The 16,220-nt window shown below is 67.2% G+C and overlaps 2 protein-coding genes across 2 annotated transcripts; both read left to right on the top strand.

Annotated features, from left to right (window-relative positions):
* The first annotated feature begins 3,188 nt into the window (after window positions 1–3,188).
* UAP1L1 (UDP-N-acetylglucosamine pyrophosphorylase 1 like 1) lies at window positions 3,189–9,106 on the top strand. Its single transcript, XM_039224627.1, has 9 exons — window positions 3,189–3,510; window positions 4,067–4,271; window positions 4,495–4,670; window positions 4,976–5,148; window positions 5,261–5,454; window positions 5,877–6,017; window positions 6,558–6,743; window positions 7,238–7,304; window positions 7,720–9,106. Exons 1-9 carry the CDS (start codon window positions 3,222–3,224, stop codon window positions 7,801–7,803), a joined length of 1,515 nt encoding a protein of 504 aa, XP_039080558.1. The 5' UTR covers window positions 3,189–3,221; the 3' UTR covers window positions 7,804–9,106.
* A 513-nt stretch (window positions 9,107–9,619) lies between these two features.
* Window positions 9,620–16,009, top strand: LOC120226452 (endoplasmic reticulum mannosyl-oligosaccharide 1,2-alpha-mannosidase-like). Its single transcript, XM_039224640.1, has 9 exons — window positions 9,620–9,624; window positions 9,711–9,819; window positions 9,877–10,011; window positions 10,263–10,928; window positions 11,389–11,497; window positions 12,177–12,292; window positions 13,853–14,007; window positions 14,305–14,417; window positions 15,741–16,009. Exons 1-9 carry the CDS (start codon window positions 9,620–9,622, stop codon window positions 15,992–15,994), a joined length of 1,662 nt encoding a protein of 553 aa, XP_039080571.1. The 3' UTR covers window positions 15,995–16,009.
* Window positions 16,010–16,220: the final 211 nt, after the last annotated feature.

Raw genomic sequence — 16,220 nt, 5'->3', positions numbered from 1 at the left:
CTCCTGCTGGCTCCTCCCCGCGTCCCTCGGGATCGCCTGGCCTTTCTTGCCGACCGCAGGACAAAGCCACTTTTTCCTGTGTCCCCAGATCCCCATCTGCTGCAGCCTCTCCCCTGGCTGGGCCGTGCCTCCGGCCGCGCTCCTGGGGAACAGCCCTGCTCCGCTCCCAGCCAGCATCCAGTCGACCCGCGGGTCCGGCTGCAAGGGGGCTGGGGCCCGCCGGGGGTCTCATCCAGAAGGGGACTTCCTTCCTCTTTCCAGGGCAGTCAAGGGGACTTTCTTCCTGCCCAGGGCCATGAGGTCAGCTGGGACAGGTGCCCTGTCCACGAGAGCTCCTCTGTCAGGCCCTCCTGACTCCGTTCTGAATGAGACTTTCCTTTGCTACCTTTCCCGGTCTTCAGAGTTGAGGCTCCTTTATGGTAAGGAATTTTGGAAGGACCTAGAAAGCTGGGAGCCTGGAGGTTCCCCCTGGAGCCTGGTTCAGCCCGGGCCTCCCCTTCAGGGACAGGACTAGCCAGAGTCACAGAACAGCATTCAGGCCGCCTTCCCTCCAGTTCGCCCCTCCCCCCCATCCTTAGGGTCCCCAGCATTCTCTCACCGCTGGGCCCTTGCGCACGTAGCTCTCCTACAGGAGCGTGTTTCCCTGTCTGCTCCTGGCCCATCACTGTGCAGCCTTTGAAACCCCTCAGGTCCCTCACCCACCCTTGGAAGTCTGGTTGGATGTCCCGACCTTCAAAGCTGCTTTCTCCTAGCTCTCGTGCCTCTGTCCCCACGGGTCCCTCCCTGGGCTTTCAGAGCCACCCCAAGGCCTGGCTTCAGCTCACTGTGGAGGCTTAGTGGGCAGCCGGCACGTGGGAAGCCTCATTCTGGATGTCACAGTGGAAACGCCAGCCTTGGGTGGGATGGGCAGCCTGGGGACAGCTCTGTGGGGGGCTGTGTAGACGTGCAGGCCGCGGCCAGCAAGTCCAAGTCCTGCTGCTACAGCTCAGGATTGCAGGACAGCATGGCCAGAAGCACCCAGGCCCGGGCCACTGCGAGCCTGAGCCCACCGTGCAGAGAAAACTAGGCCTGCTCAGGGTGTCGGGAGCCTGGACGAGGAGGTCCCCCCGGCCCCTTGGCCTGGCGGCCCCCTGGTGGGCTTCCCTGGCTAGGCACTGGAGGAAGGTACAGAAAAAACTGGAGTCAGTCTCGGCTCTGGGTGTGGGACTAAGGTGTGGCTCCCGTGTACTTCCTGCCCTGAATTCTGACCACTTCCTCCTCTCTAACCTGGCCCAACGCTTGCCTAGCTCTGTACCTGTCCTTGTTGCCACTGCCCCAGAGGACCAGAGCCCCAAGCCAGGTGGGTCCCCTGTGGCCCCTGTAGTCTTTGAGGTGCCCCTCCCCACCGTGATGATGTTCTCACTGTGCCAGCTCAGAGCTCCTTATAGGGGGACAGGGGGACCAGGCCCCTCTGTCCCCTGCCCGACGCAGCATGGAGCGAAGGACAGGTAACTGCCCAGTGCCGGCGATTCTCTGGTCTCTGCTCCCTGGCCTCTGGGGATGAAGCCCTAGGACAAAGGGAAGGTGTTTCTTTGGCCGAAAGCCTGCCTTGGCCAGGTGGCCCAGGAGGCTGTTACTCACCCCTGCATCGCTGGCACGCCCACCTGTCTGCTCAGGTGGGTCAGCTCTGGCCCATTAGGTGCCTCTGGCTACACAGCCTCAACTGTCCAAACTCTCCTGATATCAGCCCAACCCCTACCTTGAAGTGAGATTTGGGGGTCGCTCTGACTGAGATGAGCCCTGATTTCACGTGACACTTGTCTTCAAGGGCACATGTGCAGGGGGTAAGCGCTCCCGGGGACTCTGGCCTGAGGTGTGGGGCCCACTTTGCTCTATGCACACCTCCAACACCTGCCCAAAACTGCCCTTCAACGGCCACAAACTATTGGAGCAGACCATTCATTCATTCATTCATTCAGCATTCCCTGAACACTAGCTGTGGCCCAGTCACTGTGCTAGGTGTGGGATCCGACACTCACTCATCCAGCAGACATTTCCTGAGCTCCTACTGTGTGCTGGGCATTCACCTAGGGTGATGGGGCAGAGCAGCGAACCAAACTACATCCAGCTGTTGTGGAGTTTCCTTTCTGGGGGGAGTCAAGCAGCAGAGAATGTGGAAAGGCAGGAAGGAACAGAGACGGATGGGAGGGTTCTCTCTGAGCCAACGTGACCTGGGAGGGTCTCCCTAAGGAAGTGACACAAGAACAGAGACCTGGCAGAGTGTGGCAGGAAGTCTCTGGGAAAGAGCAGTCCAGGTAGGAGGAACAGCAAGTGCAAAGGTCCTGAGGCAGGCGGAAGGCCATCCTTGAAGGGTCCACCAGAACTTAAAGTGCACCCCCAGGGCGCTGTGAAGCTCTACTTCCTAACCCAGGAAGGGAGCGTGTGGGAGCTTCTATGTACAGACCTGCCTGCACAAAGACACGCTTGCCTTAACAGGGGTTAGCTGGGGAGGTCTGGGGGAGAGGTCACTTCTCATTTTGGGTCCCAAAATGCCATTTGAATTTGTTTTACTTTTATATTTAATAAAACCTTTTCTTAAGGCTTTGTCCCAAAATGCGTCACGCTACTCTCGTTATTTTTCACAAGGGAGTTTATAGACAGCAAGATCTAGCTATATTTTTATAAATAGGAAAATATTTTAAAGCCATAGTTAAAATGACCCTGCGGGGCGGAGGGCTGCTCCTGGGCCCTTGTGGTTACAGGGCAATGCGAAGGACGAAGGGCGGCCCTCTGGGGAGGCCCTGGCGGCGTCCACACCGCTGACCCTACGGATCTGGCTCCACCCTCCCCAGCCCCGCCGCCAGGAGTGGTGGGCAAGGCAAACACCGCCTCCGCGTCGGGTGCTCTGACCTCAGGGCTGTGGGGCCAGACGGGGTACATCAGCGCTGAAGTCAGCCCTCAAGCGGGTGCGGGGAAAGGGGCGGGGGGGTCGGGGCGCCCCAGGCCCCCCGGGCCCCACGGCTCAGGCGTCCCCAGCGCTCCGACTCGGCCCCTCAGCTTCCGGCACTGAGCGGACGGGGGCGGAGTCAGGGCAGGGGCGGGGCGTGGGCGGGGCCTGGGCCTGGTGGGAGGGGCGCTCGGAGGCGGGGCGCGGCGGAGCGGCCTGGCCCCGCCCCCCGGGGTCGCGTGACGCCCGCAGGACGGCGCGAGTCACGAGCGCCCGCGCGGCCGACGGCGGCGCCATGGCTGCGGAGCGGGACGTGCGCGCCCGGCTGCGGCGCGCGGGCCAGGAGCACCTGCTGCGCTTCTGCGCCGAGCTGGCGCCGGGGCCGCGCGCCGCGCTGCTGGCGGAGCTGCGGGCGCTGGAGCCGGGGGCGCTGCGCGAGCACTGCCGGCGCGCGGCTGCGGCCTGCGCGCGCCCCCCGGGCCCGGAGCCCGGCCTGGAGGCGCGCCTGCGGCCCCTGCCGCCGGAGCGCGTGGGCAGCGCGAGCCGGTGCGACCCCGAGACGCGGCGGCTCTGGGAGCAGGAAGGTAGGCGGGGCGGGCGGCCCGGGCGGGCTGGGCCTGGCCCACAGTGGGGGGGCGGGAGGGGTGGGACTTGGAGGGGTTCGGCGTGCTCGGTCCTCTGTGGAGTCTCCTCTCACACGCCCGCTCGCGACTCAGGCGTGGGGCGCCCGACGCTGCGAAGGGGGCATCCGCCCCCAGGCAGCTTCCCCTCGAGCGCTGCGTGAAGGCGCCACCCGGATGGCCAGCTGCGCAGGCCCAGCAGGTGCATTCTTGGCCTTACGGGCGAGGCAGGCGCTCCTGGAAGCCCGCCCCGGGGCCCCCACCAAACTGCTCTGACCAGGCTGACCTGGTGTTGCCTCTGAAGGGCCCAGATGGGGAGTCAACTCTGGAGGACGCGTCAGGAGCCCTGCCTGCTGGGCCTGGACCATGTCGGATATGGATGGGGCCCTGGCCCGCGTGAGATCGGAATGTTATTTGGAAATCTCTGTTCCGTGGCTGTCAGAAGTCTTAGAGTCCTAGGCACGTGTCCGGCTTGCTGTAAAGTGAAGGGGTGACCCCTCATGGTACCCTCTGCCCCCAGGTTTCCACCAGATCGCCCTGAGCAAGGTTGCGGTGCTGCTGCTGGCTGGTGGGCAGGGCACTCGCCTGGGCGTGACCTACCCCAAAGGCATGTATCAGGTGGGGCTGCCCAGCCAGAAGACCCTGTATCAGCTGCAGGCAGAACGGATTCAGCGGGTGCAGCAGCTGGCGGGCGAGCGCCATGGGACCCAGTGCACCGTACCCTGGTGGGCCTTTCCTGCCTTACCTTGTCCCCGGGATGCTCCCCCTGCCCATGTGGCATCAGCTCTGCCCCACACCAACACTTGAGCCCCAGCCCCAGCCCCGGCCAGACTGAGGCCTGACCTCAGCCCCAGACCTGACTCCAAGGCCAGCGCCTGTCAGAGCCCGGTATCCCGGAGGGGCGGGCCCCTTCAAAGGGGCTGCTCAGCCTCGCTTGTCTCCGTGCAGGTACATCATGACAAGTGAGTTCACGCTGGAGCCCACCGCCAAGTTCTTCAAGGAGCACAGCTTCTTCCAGCTGGACCCCGACAACGTGATCATGTTTGAGCAGCGCATGCTGCCTGCTGTGACCTTCGACGGCAGGGCCATCCTGGAGCAGAAAGACAAGGTCGCCATGGCCCCAGGTATGCCCCACCCCTGAGCCAGGGAAGTGCTGCCCGGTCTGGAACGAGATGGTAAGTAGAGGTCAGGAGGGCTGCGGAGGAGGACAGAATGTTATGCTAGGAGGCTGTGTGGCCCTGGGTGAGCGGCCTCTCCTCTCTGGACCTTGATTCTCCTGTGTCCCATGACACAACCACAGGGCTACTTGGATAGTGACACAGAGCTGCCTCAGGTCCAAGGTCCAGGCCCAGGGGCCTCCCCTGCCTCCCTCAGGCTCTGGACTAGGCGGCTGAACCCCCCCGGGACTGGTCCTTTTCCCCCTTGGCAGACGGCAACGGAGGACTGTACTCTGCACTGTCAGACCACCAGATTCTAGAGGACATGGAGCGCCGGGGCGTGGAGTTTGTGCACGTGTACTGTGTGGACAACATCCTCGTGCGGCTGGCCGACCCGGTCTTCATCGGCTTTTGTGTGCTGCGCGGGGCCGACTGTGGCGCCAAGGTGAGCGAGCCCCCGCCCCCCTGCCCGGCTGCCCGCCCCGCCCCGCCCCAGCCCCTCCCGGACCACCTGGCCCTGCCCCAGCCAGCCTTTCCAGCCTCTGCCGCGGCCGCAGGTGGTGGAGAAGGCCTCGCCCGAGGAGCCGGTGGGAGTGGTGTGCCAGCTGGACGGAGTCCCGCGGGTGGTGGAGTACAGCGAGATCAGCCCCGAGACCGCACAGCTCCGCGGGCCCGATGGGAGCCTGCTCTACAGCCTGGGCAACATCTGCAACCACTTCTTCACTCGAGGCTTCCTCCAGATGGTGGTCAGGTGTGCTCAGGAGGGGCCCGAGGGGGCTGCTCCCGAGCCGAGCGGGGCTGCCGCCAGGGGCCCGCCTGTGGGTTGGGGCGCATTTAAATCGGCCAGCGGCCCCCGGGGCCCAGTTGGCCTGCTCTTCCTCCTGTAAGGTGGCCGGTGCCCTCAGGCTCCACCTCTGCCCTGCGGCTTGCCAGCTGCCGCTTCACCGGGGCAGGCCGTGGCCGATGGCGCCAGTGTCTCTCGGGCTGAGGAGCGCAAGAGGGTGCCCAGGCCCTTCCCGAGACAGGGCTCAGCGCCCAGGGTTCCCGTACCCTGCAGTGTCCGTGTGTCAGCCCGTGCCGCCCGGCCAGGTGTGCGGAGAGGTGGGGCTGGGGCTCCCGGGGGTGTCCTGTCTGAGCTGTGCTTTTCCTTCTGTTGTTCTCCCGTCCCCGCAGTGACTTTGAGCCCTTGCTGAAGCCACACGTGGCTGTGAAGAAGGTTCCCTACGTGGATGAGGAGGGAAATCTGGTAAAGCCGCTAAAACCGAACGGGATAAAGATGGAGAAGTTTGTGTTTGATGTGTTCCAGTTTGCTAAGTTAGTGGCGGAAGTCGTTAATTTTTTTTCTCCCCTCCCCTTGTTTTGGTGGTGGGTTCCGAGACCTAGCTGGGCGGGGAAGTGGGGGCTCGTGGGGGACAGTGGGAGTGTGCCCTTGCAGTGGGGCGCTGGGGGCTGGAGGCAGGCTCAGGGAGGAGGGGAGGAGCAGCCTCTGCAGTGTGAGCACGGCAGCATCGGGGAGCCTGAGGCTTTGGCGCTGTGCGCTCTGGGGGCCACCCCTGCCACTCCTGAGCCCTCCGTCTGTTCCTGGCCAGGGGTTAGAGGCTGTTTCTGGGCCGGTGGCTGGGGGGCTCCCGGGGGGCTCGGCCCTCGCTCTGGGGTCTCGGGGTCTGTGGGTTTGGCTGGTGGGAACAGAGGGGCCTCAGGCAGCCCCAGGGATCTCAGGGACAAAGACACACGCAGTACCTGGGGGGCCTCCAGACCACCGCTTGGTCATCGTAACCCCTGGTGCAGCCTTCGCCTGCCCGGGACCAGGGCCTCTGGGCCGGGACACCCAGTCACTGGCCGTCGTCCACGCAGGAACTTTGTGGCCTTTGAAGTGCCTCGGGAGGAGGAGTTCTCTCCCCTGAAGAATGCTGCCTCTGCCGCCAGGGACACGCCCGACTCGGCGCGGCGCGCTCTTCTCCTACAGCATTACCGATGGGCCCTGCGCGCCGGCGCCCGCTTCCTGGATGCGTGTGGGGCCCGGCTCCCTGAGCTGCGCAGGTGAGTGTGCACCTGAGCGTGCCCCCCAGAGGACAGGGTGTCCAGGTCCGGCTCCCCGCCCCGGGGCCTCGCCGGCTCCGCTGCTGTCTGAGCTGCGCTGGGGACTGGAGCGGGTGGCCACGCGCCCTGCCCAGCTGTAGCGACTGCCTGCAGCTTTGAGCCTAACGCCTCGAGGTCTTCTGAGGGCCTTATAAACTCTGAAGCCAAGATCTAGGCTTGACATTTGGAAAACAGCAACGCAGGTCACTTTTCAGGACTGGAAAAGGAAAGGACGTGGCCACCACCTAAATCTCTCTGCCCGGGCTCTGGGATGCCTGCACGCTGAGGGGGCGTCTTCCGGTCCAAATTAGAGCCGATTACTCGGACGGGCAATTTGCTGAGGGTCTGGAGGTGCAAGGGGGTGGTGGTGCTGAGATCTTTGGGAGCTGGGCCAGGCACGGCCAGCCCCGGGCGCGCGCCGTGCCGCGTAGGTGCTGACACACGGGCTCCCACAGCTTGCCCAGCGCTGGAGAGCCTCCCGCCATCTGTGAGATCTCGCCCTTGGTGTCGTACTCTGGAGAGGTGAGACCAACTCATTCGGGGCTTTTCTGGGGGTTAGGGCGCAGGGTCGGGAGGAGGGCTACGGAGCGGTGCGTGCTGCGGCGGGAAGTCTGCTCTGCTCACGTTACCGAAGAGAAAAACCGCTCTTAGGTGCAGAGGATCTTCTGGGACGTGGGGTGGGTGAGGAATCGGGAGGATGTCAGGTGAGGTCAGAGCCTAGGGATCCGCCAGACCTCGTGGGAGCCTAGCAAGGAAGGAGTGCTGACTCCTGCCCTTTGAGAAGAGCTGGGCTTGAGAGGCCCTGGGTCTGCAAGAGGCAGCCGACCTTGGTGCTGGAAGGGTCTCTGGCCCTGCCCCACACTGGCTCAAGGCAGAATGTGGACCCCACCTGGGGACGGAGGTGAACGTGGGGCTTTCATGACATCCTTGTTTCCAGGGTCTGGAAGTCTATCTGCAAGGCCGGGAGTTCCAGTCCCCGCTCATCCTGGATGAGACCCGGGCCAGGGCTCTGCAGCCCTGACTTGCTCTTCGGACTGGCAACCCCCGGGGGCAAGGGGTCGTGCCACTCCCTTCATCGTTCCCGGGGACCCAAGTGACCAAACAGGGCTCTGTGGCTGTGCTCCTGGCTGTGGGGTCTGGGTGGGAGGCAGCGGCGCAGCGCCCTCCGGGAGGGCAGCAGGCCTGCTCCGGGCGGAGACGTGAGGACGCCGGCGCCGCCTGGCCCTCCGGCCAGATCCGCGTGGTGGGGAGCGCCGGCCACTCCAGGCTGCGGCTTTTCTGCAGATGCCAGAGGCGGCGAGAGGAGGGGACGGTGTCCGTCCCCCGCAGGGTGACCTGTCCAAAGGTGCGGCTCCCTCTCTCTCCAGCAGCTGAAACAGCGTCTGGCACGAGGCTGGGGAGGGTGCGGCTGTGACAGCCTGGCCCTCCAGCTCCCCCCACCTCCGCCCCCCACGCGCAGCCTGCACAGCTGACGCCGAATTCTCTCAATGTGCCTTGGAGGCTCGGCTCCTCGGCCAGGTCTCCCGTTGGCTCAGCGCCACATTTTAGGTCTTTTCTGCAAGAACCAGTGGGACCCACTGCGATGGCCACACGTGGTGGCTAATTAGGCTGAAATACAAGCAGGCGGGGAGCGCCTTCCTCCAAGCAGCTTGCCAGTGGCTTCTGACAGATCTTGGTGCTCACGCTTCCCGTGCTCTCTGGAGGGAGACACCGACTCGACGTACGGGGCCACGGTCCCCCCACACGGCACCCACGAGGCCCCACGGAGGCTGCGGAAAACCGCTGGCCCTGTTGTGCTCCTGCGACCCCAGGGCCTGCTCTCCTCTCTGGAAGCGACACGGGGGGCGCCTACCTGCCCGCTGACGTGAAGAGTGGTGTGGAAGCAGCCTGCCACTCCGCCAGGCCACCTACTCCCATTCCCCCACGGAAGGTGGTTTCCCCAGGGCGAGGATGTTACCTGGCCGGGGGGTTCAGAGGCCACCGATCCCTACAGTGGCTTGTAGCTGGCTAGTGGAGGGTGGATGTGTGTCCTCGCACACACAGCCCTGACCTGGGCATGACAGCAGGGTCAGGGCCACGCCCAGAGCCCAGAGCAGGACTCTGCCTCCAGCCAGGCTGTGCCAGCCCTTTGCAGACCTCAGAATTGAACCGTGTGCCTTACGGCCCTTCTCTCAGCTGCTCCGGCACAAGCAGAGGGACAGCCCAGCTGGGGGCCCAGGTCCGGGGTCCTGCCCACAGCTGCTCCTCCTCACCACCACAGCCCAACAACCCTGCAACCTCTCACCTGCACGAGTTGGGTAAACTATTGAAACCGCCTGCCTTTATTTTTTTTTTAATGTTTATTATTATTGAGACAGAGAGAAACAGCATGAGCAGGGGAGGGGCAGAGAGAGGGAAATGCAGAATCGGAAACAGGCTCCAGGCTCTGAGCTGTCAGCACAGAGCCTGATGACGGGCTCGAACCCTCGCGAACCTTGAGATCATGCCCTGAGCTGAAGTCGACACTCAACGACTGAGCCACCCAGGCGTCCACACCGCTTGCATTGAAAGACACCGTTGATTTTAAAGTAATCAGTTTCCCAGGAGATCCCGGGTGGGTTGGGGGGAGCCTTCACCTAGGCTTTCCTGCAGGGTTGGCAGCTTATGGGATCCTAGGAGTCACCAACTCAGGAACAGGGGTGGGACCGGAGGTAATGGTCCCAGGCGGTTGCGGGCACCCTGCCCTCAGGAGGCAGGACGGCCCCCTCAACACCGGCCCTCCCCGGACAACCGCTAAGGAAACCGGAGGCTTTTGAAAGACTGTCTCCTGAGTGTGGCTGACTCCCAGTAAACGCAGGATGCTGTGATCCAGGCCTGGACCGGCCACCGCGGTTTCTGACGCCCGCGGCTGCTGCTAACGCACCCGGGTTCCCAGCTCCGTCCACGCAGGAGGGCAGGAGTCCATAACCGAGCCCTCACCTGCTCTGGGCGACCCCGGAATCCCCTCGGGCTCCCACCCAGCTCTACGCCAGGGTCTCGGGAGGCCAGGGACGACCTAGTGAGTCAGGCTCCCCGGGTGTGAGCCCAGAAGCCGTCCCCCCCCTCCCCGCCGCAGCCCACCCAGCTCTCCAGGGGGGACCCCGAACCCTCGGCGGGAGGGCCTGGTGACCCGGCTTCCGGATACCACGTGTCCCCGCTGTCGGCCTGCGGACGGACGGAAGCACCAGGGCACCGCGGGCACCAGCGCCTGGTGGGGACAGACCCGCAGGGGCCCCGGGATGACCCCCGGAGGAGCAAGGGGGGGCCGGAGAGCGGGAGGGTCTTTCTGGGGGCAGCTTCAGACAAGCCGAGGCGCTGAGCGGGAGCCGCACACACCGGGGGGCCCTTCGCACAGCGCCGAGGGCTGCGGCCAGGGCGGCGGGCTGCCCCGAGGGGCCCGGCCCGGAGCGGGGCTCGCCCGCCCTTCCGCGCGTCACCTGAGGGGAAACGCGCGCCCCCAAGCCCATCGGCTCCAAAGAGCGGACCCCGTCGGCCGCCCGGCCCCGACTCGGGCTCGCACCGCGCCCGCCGTCCTCCCGCTGCGCCGCGGCCCCGCCCAGCTCGGGGGCGGGGAGTCCGCCCAGGGCCGGGCGTCGAGTCCCGGGGCGGGGGCGCGGGGGCGCCGAACGTCCTGCCGGCACCGCGGAGCCGCCCGGGCCCGGGGACGCCGCGCAGAGCCGAGGCGCGGACGGAGCGCGGCCGGGACGGGCGCGGGCGCGCGCGAGCAAGCGCCGGCGGCGTGAGGGCGCGGCGCAGGTGCGGCCGTGCGCCGACGCGGCGGGCCGTACGCACGCACGCGCGCGCGCACGCAGGGGCCGCGGGGGCAGGCGCAGGCGCGGTGGGGACGAGGAGGGCGCGGCGCAGGCGTATTGGCCGCGCGGGCGATGGGCGGGGTGTGGACGGCGCTGCGATGGCTGCCCGCGGGTGTCGGACCGGCGAAGCCCCCGGCGCCTCTCAGAGCCCGGCCTCCTGACGCCGCCAGTGGGCGGGGTCGCCCGGGCCGCCGCCGCCGCTGTCATGTATCCGCCGCCGCCGCCGGCGCCGCATCGGGACTTCACCTCGGTGACGCTGAGCCTCGACCAGAGCTACGACGGCAGCAAGAGCTGGCGGCGGCGCTCGTGCTGGAGGGTGAGGGTCGGGGCCGGGCCGGGGTCCCGCGGGGCTCGTCCCGGGCCGACGGAGCGGGGGTCGCCGGCCTGCGGCCGCCTTTCGGACCCGCGCTCCGCGAGGCGGGGCCGGAGGGGCGGAAAGCTGAAGGCCGGCCCTGGGTCCAGCGGGTCCGGAGCCCCGCGGTCTCGGGCTGCGGGGCATCGACACCCCGCATCGTGGCAGGTGCGGGCTTCCGCCGGCTGCCCGGGCCGGAAGCCGCCCGTCGCGCTAGGCTTTCCCCACTGCCCCCCGCGGTAGGACACGCGTGGTTTCTGCGTCTGTGTTTATTCCCACGTGTCCCGCACACCGTCTGCCGTGTCCGCTGACGGGGCGCCTCCCCCGCTCCGGACGCTGGGCCTCGGGAGCTGCGCGCTGTGCCCCCGGGATCGGCACAGCTGGGCGGGTTCCCAGCGGTGCTGTTCTCCGTCCCGTCCCGTAGAAATGGAAGCAGCTGTCGAGGTTGCAGCGCAACGCGATCCTCTTCTTCCTCTCGTTTCTCGGGCTCTGTGGGCTCCTGTCCTGCATCAGCGCGGCCGACCAGTGGAGAGGTACCAGCTGCGCGAGTGCCGGGCCCCCGGTGTGCGCGTGGCTGCCCGAGGGCCGCCGGGCAGAGGCGGTCCCGCGTTCTGCCTTCAGCGCCTTGGGCGTCAGCGACTTGGCGAGAGGCGCAGGCGAACAGGAGGGCAGAGTGTCTTTAGCCACCTGCCAGGACGCGGGCTCCTGTTGAGCCGCTGTCGTCTGACTGCTTGCTTGCCGGGTGTGCGGCGCCGGGACCGCCGTCTGCGCCCTCTCTGCCTCGCGCACACGTTCAGGTCCCGAGGCTGGGGCTCCGTCCGGGCACGTCTGTGCCTGCCCTTCCTCACACGTGTTACCGTGTGTTTGGAGGGGCCCGGGCAGAGTTCGGGTGAGGGCGGAGGGAATCCTCTCGGGAAGGAGGAACGTTCGGGAGCTGCCGGACCGCTGGCTCCGTCTGTGCTTCCTGGAGGGGAAGCCATGAAGGCGAGGTCCCTGGGGGGTGGGGGTGGGGTGCAGGACAGAAGGTGCCAAGTGTCTTGAAAAAGGATTGGTTGCCCTTGCCCGTTCTCGAGTTCACTGAAAGGACCCTCCGCAGGTCCCACGACGTCCCGTGGGGACGAGTAGCGCCCGCCCAGACGGTTTCCACCCCGGGCTCGGACTCCCCTCGGGGCTGTGGGGCGCGTGTGGGATCCAACCCCTCCTCTCCTGTAGCCGTGAACAGCAGGTCAGCGGAAGAGCGCAAGGCGAGACCAGCAGATCCGCCCGTCTTGCCGGCCCCTCACAAGGCAGATGCTCACCCAGACAGCTCGCGGGGGGTTTCACCCCAGGTACGTCCGGTGGACCACGCGTGGGGTGGCGAGCGGGGCCGGCCCCACGGGCGTTTCAGAGCGGCGCGTGGCGTTCCACGCAGGCGGGGGAGGGATTCTTTCTCGTTCCGTGTGTTTGATGACAAGGAGCGTCCCGCTCCTCGTTCTGGGCCACGGGAAGACACTTGGGGCAGGAAAGAGGAACGTGCCTTCCTTCCGTCTGCTCGGCTGCCTGCTGGTGAACGAAACAGACCCGCCATTGTGTGGAGGAGCTTCAGGCCGGCGGGAGCCGGCCGGGGGCCCGGGGTGTACGTCCGGGGAGGAAGAGAGCAGTCTCCTCGAGGGCTGAGGCCGGGCCGGGTCCCGGGGACAGGGACGCCGCTCTGGGGCCGGGACGCCAAACTGTGGTGTGAGGCTGAGGAGCTGCTGGTCCCGGCTGGAGTCGGGAGGGGAGGGCTTGAGTCCAGTGACACTGCCCGGGGCAGGGGGAGCTGGGCGTGTTCAGGGAGCTGCACGCGGTTTCAGAGGGTGCGGTCGGGGAAGGGGGCGGGGATCGGTCCCGGCCTGCCAGCCCCACGGGGAGGGGCCGCGGGGCCGCTCTCCAAACCGGGTCGCTCGGGCTGTGTTGACACACAGCACGCGTTCTCCCTCGAGGAGCCGACAGGCACGTCTCTCACTTCCCTGGACCACTCTTGTTGTGCACGTGGGCTCTCGTACGGGTGAGGGGGGCAGAGCCTGCCTGCACGTTTCCCCACCGAAGGACACGTTTCCGTTGCTTGGGAGGGCCGTGATCCCGTCTGAGGTGGCGGCCGGGGTCGGGGTGCACCGATGCCTGCGTCCAGGCCACGGGGCGCAGGGCCCCTTGTGGAGGGGCCGCTGGTACCTTCTCTGCTGCCCAGACTCTGGCAGTCGTGCCCGGAGCTTTGTCTGCTGCGGCCAGACCTCGCCCTCGTGGCCACGGGGGTCCCGGCTCTGTGTCCCTTGCGTCTTTACAACGAGGAGGTCTTCACGTGTTCTGGGGGCACCGGGCGGCAGAGGTGTTTTCGATTCCCGAGTGGAGTCGGTCTCCTTCCCGTCCTGCGGGGGAGGGGCCTCCTCGCCCTCTGCCGAGAACGGGCTGCGCCCGGCCCCTGCGCTCCGCCCCTGGACCCGGTGCCCTGGCCACCCCTTTCCGAGGACGAAGTGCGGGAGTCCTGGGGCGCAGGCCTGCAACAGAGTTCTGTGCGGTCCCTTCGCGGGGACGCGGCTCCGACCCTTTCTTGCTACCTTAAGGCTCTGTGGCAGCCCGGGGCCCTCCCGAGCCAGGAGTCTAAGGCACCGTGCAGGGCTGCGCCGGCCCGCTGGCACATCTCCGTCCCGGTCGGTCAGGGCCCTGAGAGCGCGAGAAAGGATCTCTGGGCCAAATCTGCTTGTTGTCCCGGAAAAGGAAAGGCGTTTCTTCTGCGGGCCGCGCGCCACCAGCCGGTCCACGCTGTCCATGGGTTCGAGTGTGACAGGGAGAACGTCCCGTGCGGAACCGGGAGGGGCAGCTCCTAGGCTGCTGTTGATCTGTTTTCACGAGCGACCCTTGTTTTGATCTAGAAGCCTCAGAGGCATTTCCGGCGGGGACCACCCCACCTGCAGATCAGAGCCCCCGATAAAGACCCGAAGGAGCAGAGGCAGGATGACGCCGGGCGGAGGGACGAGGTGGTGGGCGACGCTCGTCAGGAAGAAAGCACGCAGAGAACGGTGGTCAGGTACGCGGAGGGTCAGAGACGAGGCAGGAAGCGCAGATGCGCGGAGGCCAGTTTGACGTTTCCTGAAAACCGAAGGGGAGGAGGGTCAGCGTGGTGTGTGAAGTGGGTTGTCCTTCCAAAGCAGACGGCGGAGAGCGGGGGACCCTGGTGGGGGCGGGGGCGGGGCCCCGCCATCTCCTCTCGTCCCGCGTGGCGCGTGGGGCTGACGGCCACGGCGAGCCCGGCCGGGCTGCGACCACAGGGCGCTGGCGTCTCCGCCGTGGAGCCGGCTGACTGCTCTTCCTTCTGTCCCTGAAGCTGGAGGGGCGCGGTGATCGAGCCCGAGCAGGGCACCGAACTTCCTTCGAGAAAGGCACAGGGCCCCCCCACCAAGCCTCCCTCGCCGGCCCCCGGGAGTCAGAACCAACCAGGTAAGGCCCCAGCTGCACCCCCTTGGGCCTCACCCGACGTCGTGACGGAGAGGGCGCGTAGACACCCAGGTGGGCACCGGGGTGGGCGGCACGGCGCCCGCTGTCCCTCCAGGCACGGGTCGCCCTTTGATGCCCCGGCGGGCCCCAGCGCTCCTTAGAGCCTTGGTGAGGACCCTGGGCTCCTTGGCGGCCCGTGGTCTGGGGCCCGGCGCCGCAGCCACGGGCCGCCTGTGTGGGAGCTGCCGGCGTCCGTGTCCGGCGGGGGCCCCGCGGACAGGAGAGGTGCGGCCGCTGCTTGCGGGATGCTGGGGGTCCTGGGTCTTGGCCCCAGTATTTGAGGGCCTTCTGGGCGTAGGCGCTTTGTACGCTCCTGTTCTCGTGGCCTATCACAGGTCATCGGCCTGTCCTGGGCCCATTCTGCAGGCAGGAGAGCCGAGGCTAGGCCAGCAACGGCCAGGGCCGTTGGCCTCCCGGAGCGGGGGCTGGCGCCAGGTCAGCTGAGTCTGGGGCCCGGGCCGTGACCCTGCCTTCCTGTCGCTGTCACTGCCGAAGGAAGGAGGAAGGGGGAGCCCGGCGCCGGTACGCACGTTCCCGGGCGGCCCTGGCATGTTGGGGGAGGCAGGGCGGTCACGGGGCTCTGAGGACCGATGTCGCGGCTACGTATACCTCCGCCCCTGGGCCTCGGACCACACCGAGGGGACACGTGTCGCAGGGCCGTCGACGTACACGTTTTTGCCCGCGTGGCGGCCCTGTGACTTGTGCCGGGTCCTCCGACGTGTGCGGAGGAGAAACCACCTCAGTCGCTCTCGCGGGCGCCCCGGAAAGGCCGCCGGGCGGCCACGGGCCCCTCTGCCGCATGCTGGTTCCTCCCTGAAAGCGTCCAGAGCCGCTAAGGCACGACGCGGGCGCCTGCGAGACGAGGCCCGCCACGTCCCATCCTCCCACGGCCAAATTGTACAGCGCGGCGCTGGGGGCGGGGCGGCGGGCACCGGCCTGCCGCCTCAGAGCCGCTGCTCCCCGCGCGTCCCCTGCGGCCCCAGAGGGTCGTGCCTGCCGGGCGTCTGGTGCAGGTGGACGGGCCCAGGCCAGGCGGCCGAGAGGCCGAGATGTCACGTGCGGGGCCTGGAGACCTCGCCGCCTCCACGTTGGCCGCCGCGTCCTGCTGCGAGGCTGCCACCTGCGACCCTGTGCCCCGACCTTCAGGGCTGAGCACCGCTGCCCCGTGGCCCCGGACAGTGTGCCCCCCGCCCCCACCCCACGGGGCGCCCCTCAGCTCGGTCCCCGAGCGGGACCAGCGCCCACGACCCGCTCTCTTCCTCGCAGCCTCCCCGAACGAGCGTCAGAGGGCCGTGATAGACGCCTTCCGCCACGCGTGGACCGGATACCGCAAGTTCGCCTGGGGCCACGACGAGCTGAAACCCGTGTCCAGGTCCTTCAGCGAGTGGTTTGGCCTGGGACTTACGCTGATCGACGCCCTGGACACCATGTGGATTCTGGGCCTGAAGAAAGGTATCTGCTCGTGCCCTCGCCGGCGGCCAAGTGCCCCCGGCGCGTGTGACGCTCGGGCGCGGGCGTGAGCGAGCCGTGCCCCGGAGTGTGTAGACGCCGCTGATTCCGTCTGACGCGCTCTCCCTCCTCCTGGGTGACGGGCCGTTGCTTTGCTCGGGACGCTCGAGACTCCCGGCCGAGGACCTGGGCTGGCCCCGGGCTCTGTCGCAGCCGGACGGGGGCTCCCTGGCGGGAGGTGACACGTGATGCGATGAGGCCCTGGGCCTCTGCCTCACGTCCTCCTCAGGCCACGCA

Source organism: Hyaena hyaena, unplaced genomic scaffold (assembly GCF_003009895.1).
Source record: "Hyaena hyaena isolate Hyena2069 unplaced genomic scaffold, ASM300989v1 scaffold_1692, whole genome shotgun sequence".
NCBI lineage: Eukaryota > Metazoa > Chordata > Mammalia > Carnivora > Hyaenidae > Hyaena > Hyaena hyaena.
The sequence above is the reverse complement of the archived record's forward strand: the minus strand, read 5'-3'. Positions and strand labels throughout refer to the sequence as shown.

What these genes read in the sequence shown, in the direction of transcription:
- UAP1L1 (XM_039224627.1), top strand. Translation starts at nt 3,222, where the DNA reads ATGGCTGCGGAGCGGGACGTGCGCGCCCGGCTGCGGCGCGCGGGCCAG. An exon ending in ACCCAGTGCACCGTACCCTG is followed by an intron (nt 4,272 to 4,494) that starts GTGGGCCTTTCC and finishes GTCTCCGTGCAG; the next exon opens with GTACATCATGACAAGTGAGT. An exon ending in GGGCCGACTGTGGCGCCAAG is followed by an intron (nt 5,149 to 5,260) that starts GTGAGCGAGCCC and finishes CCGCGGCCGCAG; the next exon opens with GTGGTGGAGAAGGCCTCGCC.
- LOC120226452 (XM_039224640.1), top strand. An exon ending in CGCGGCCGACCAGTGGAGAG is followed by an intron (nt 11,498 to 12,176) that starts GTACCAGCTGCG and finishes CCTCTCCTGTAG; the next exon opens with CCGTGAACAGCAGGTCAGCG. An exon ending in CGGGAGTCAGAACCAACCAG is followed by an intron (nt 14,418 to 15,740) that starts GTAAGGCCCCAG and finishes TCTTCCTCGCAG; the next exon opens with CCTCCCCGAACGAGCGTCAG.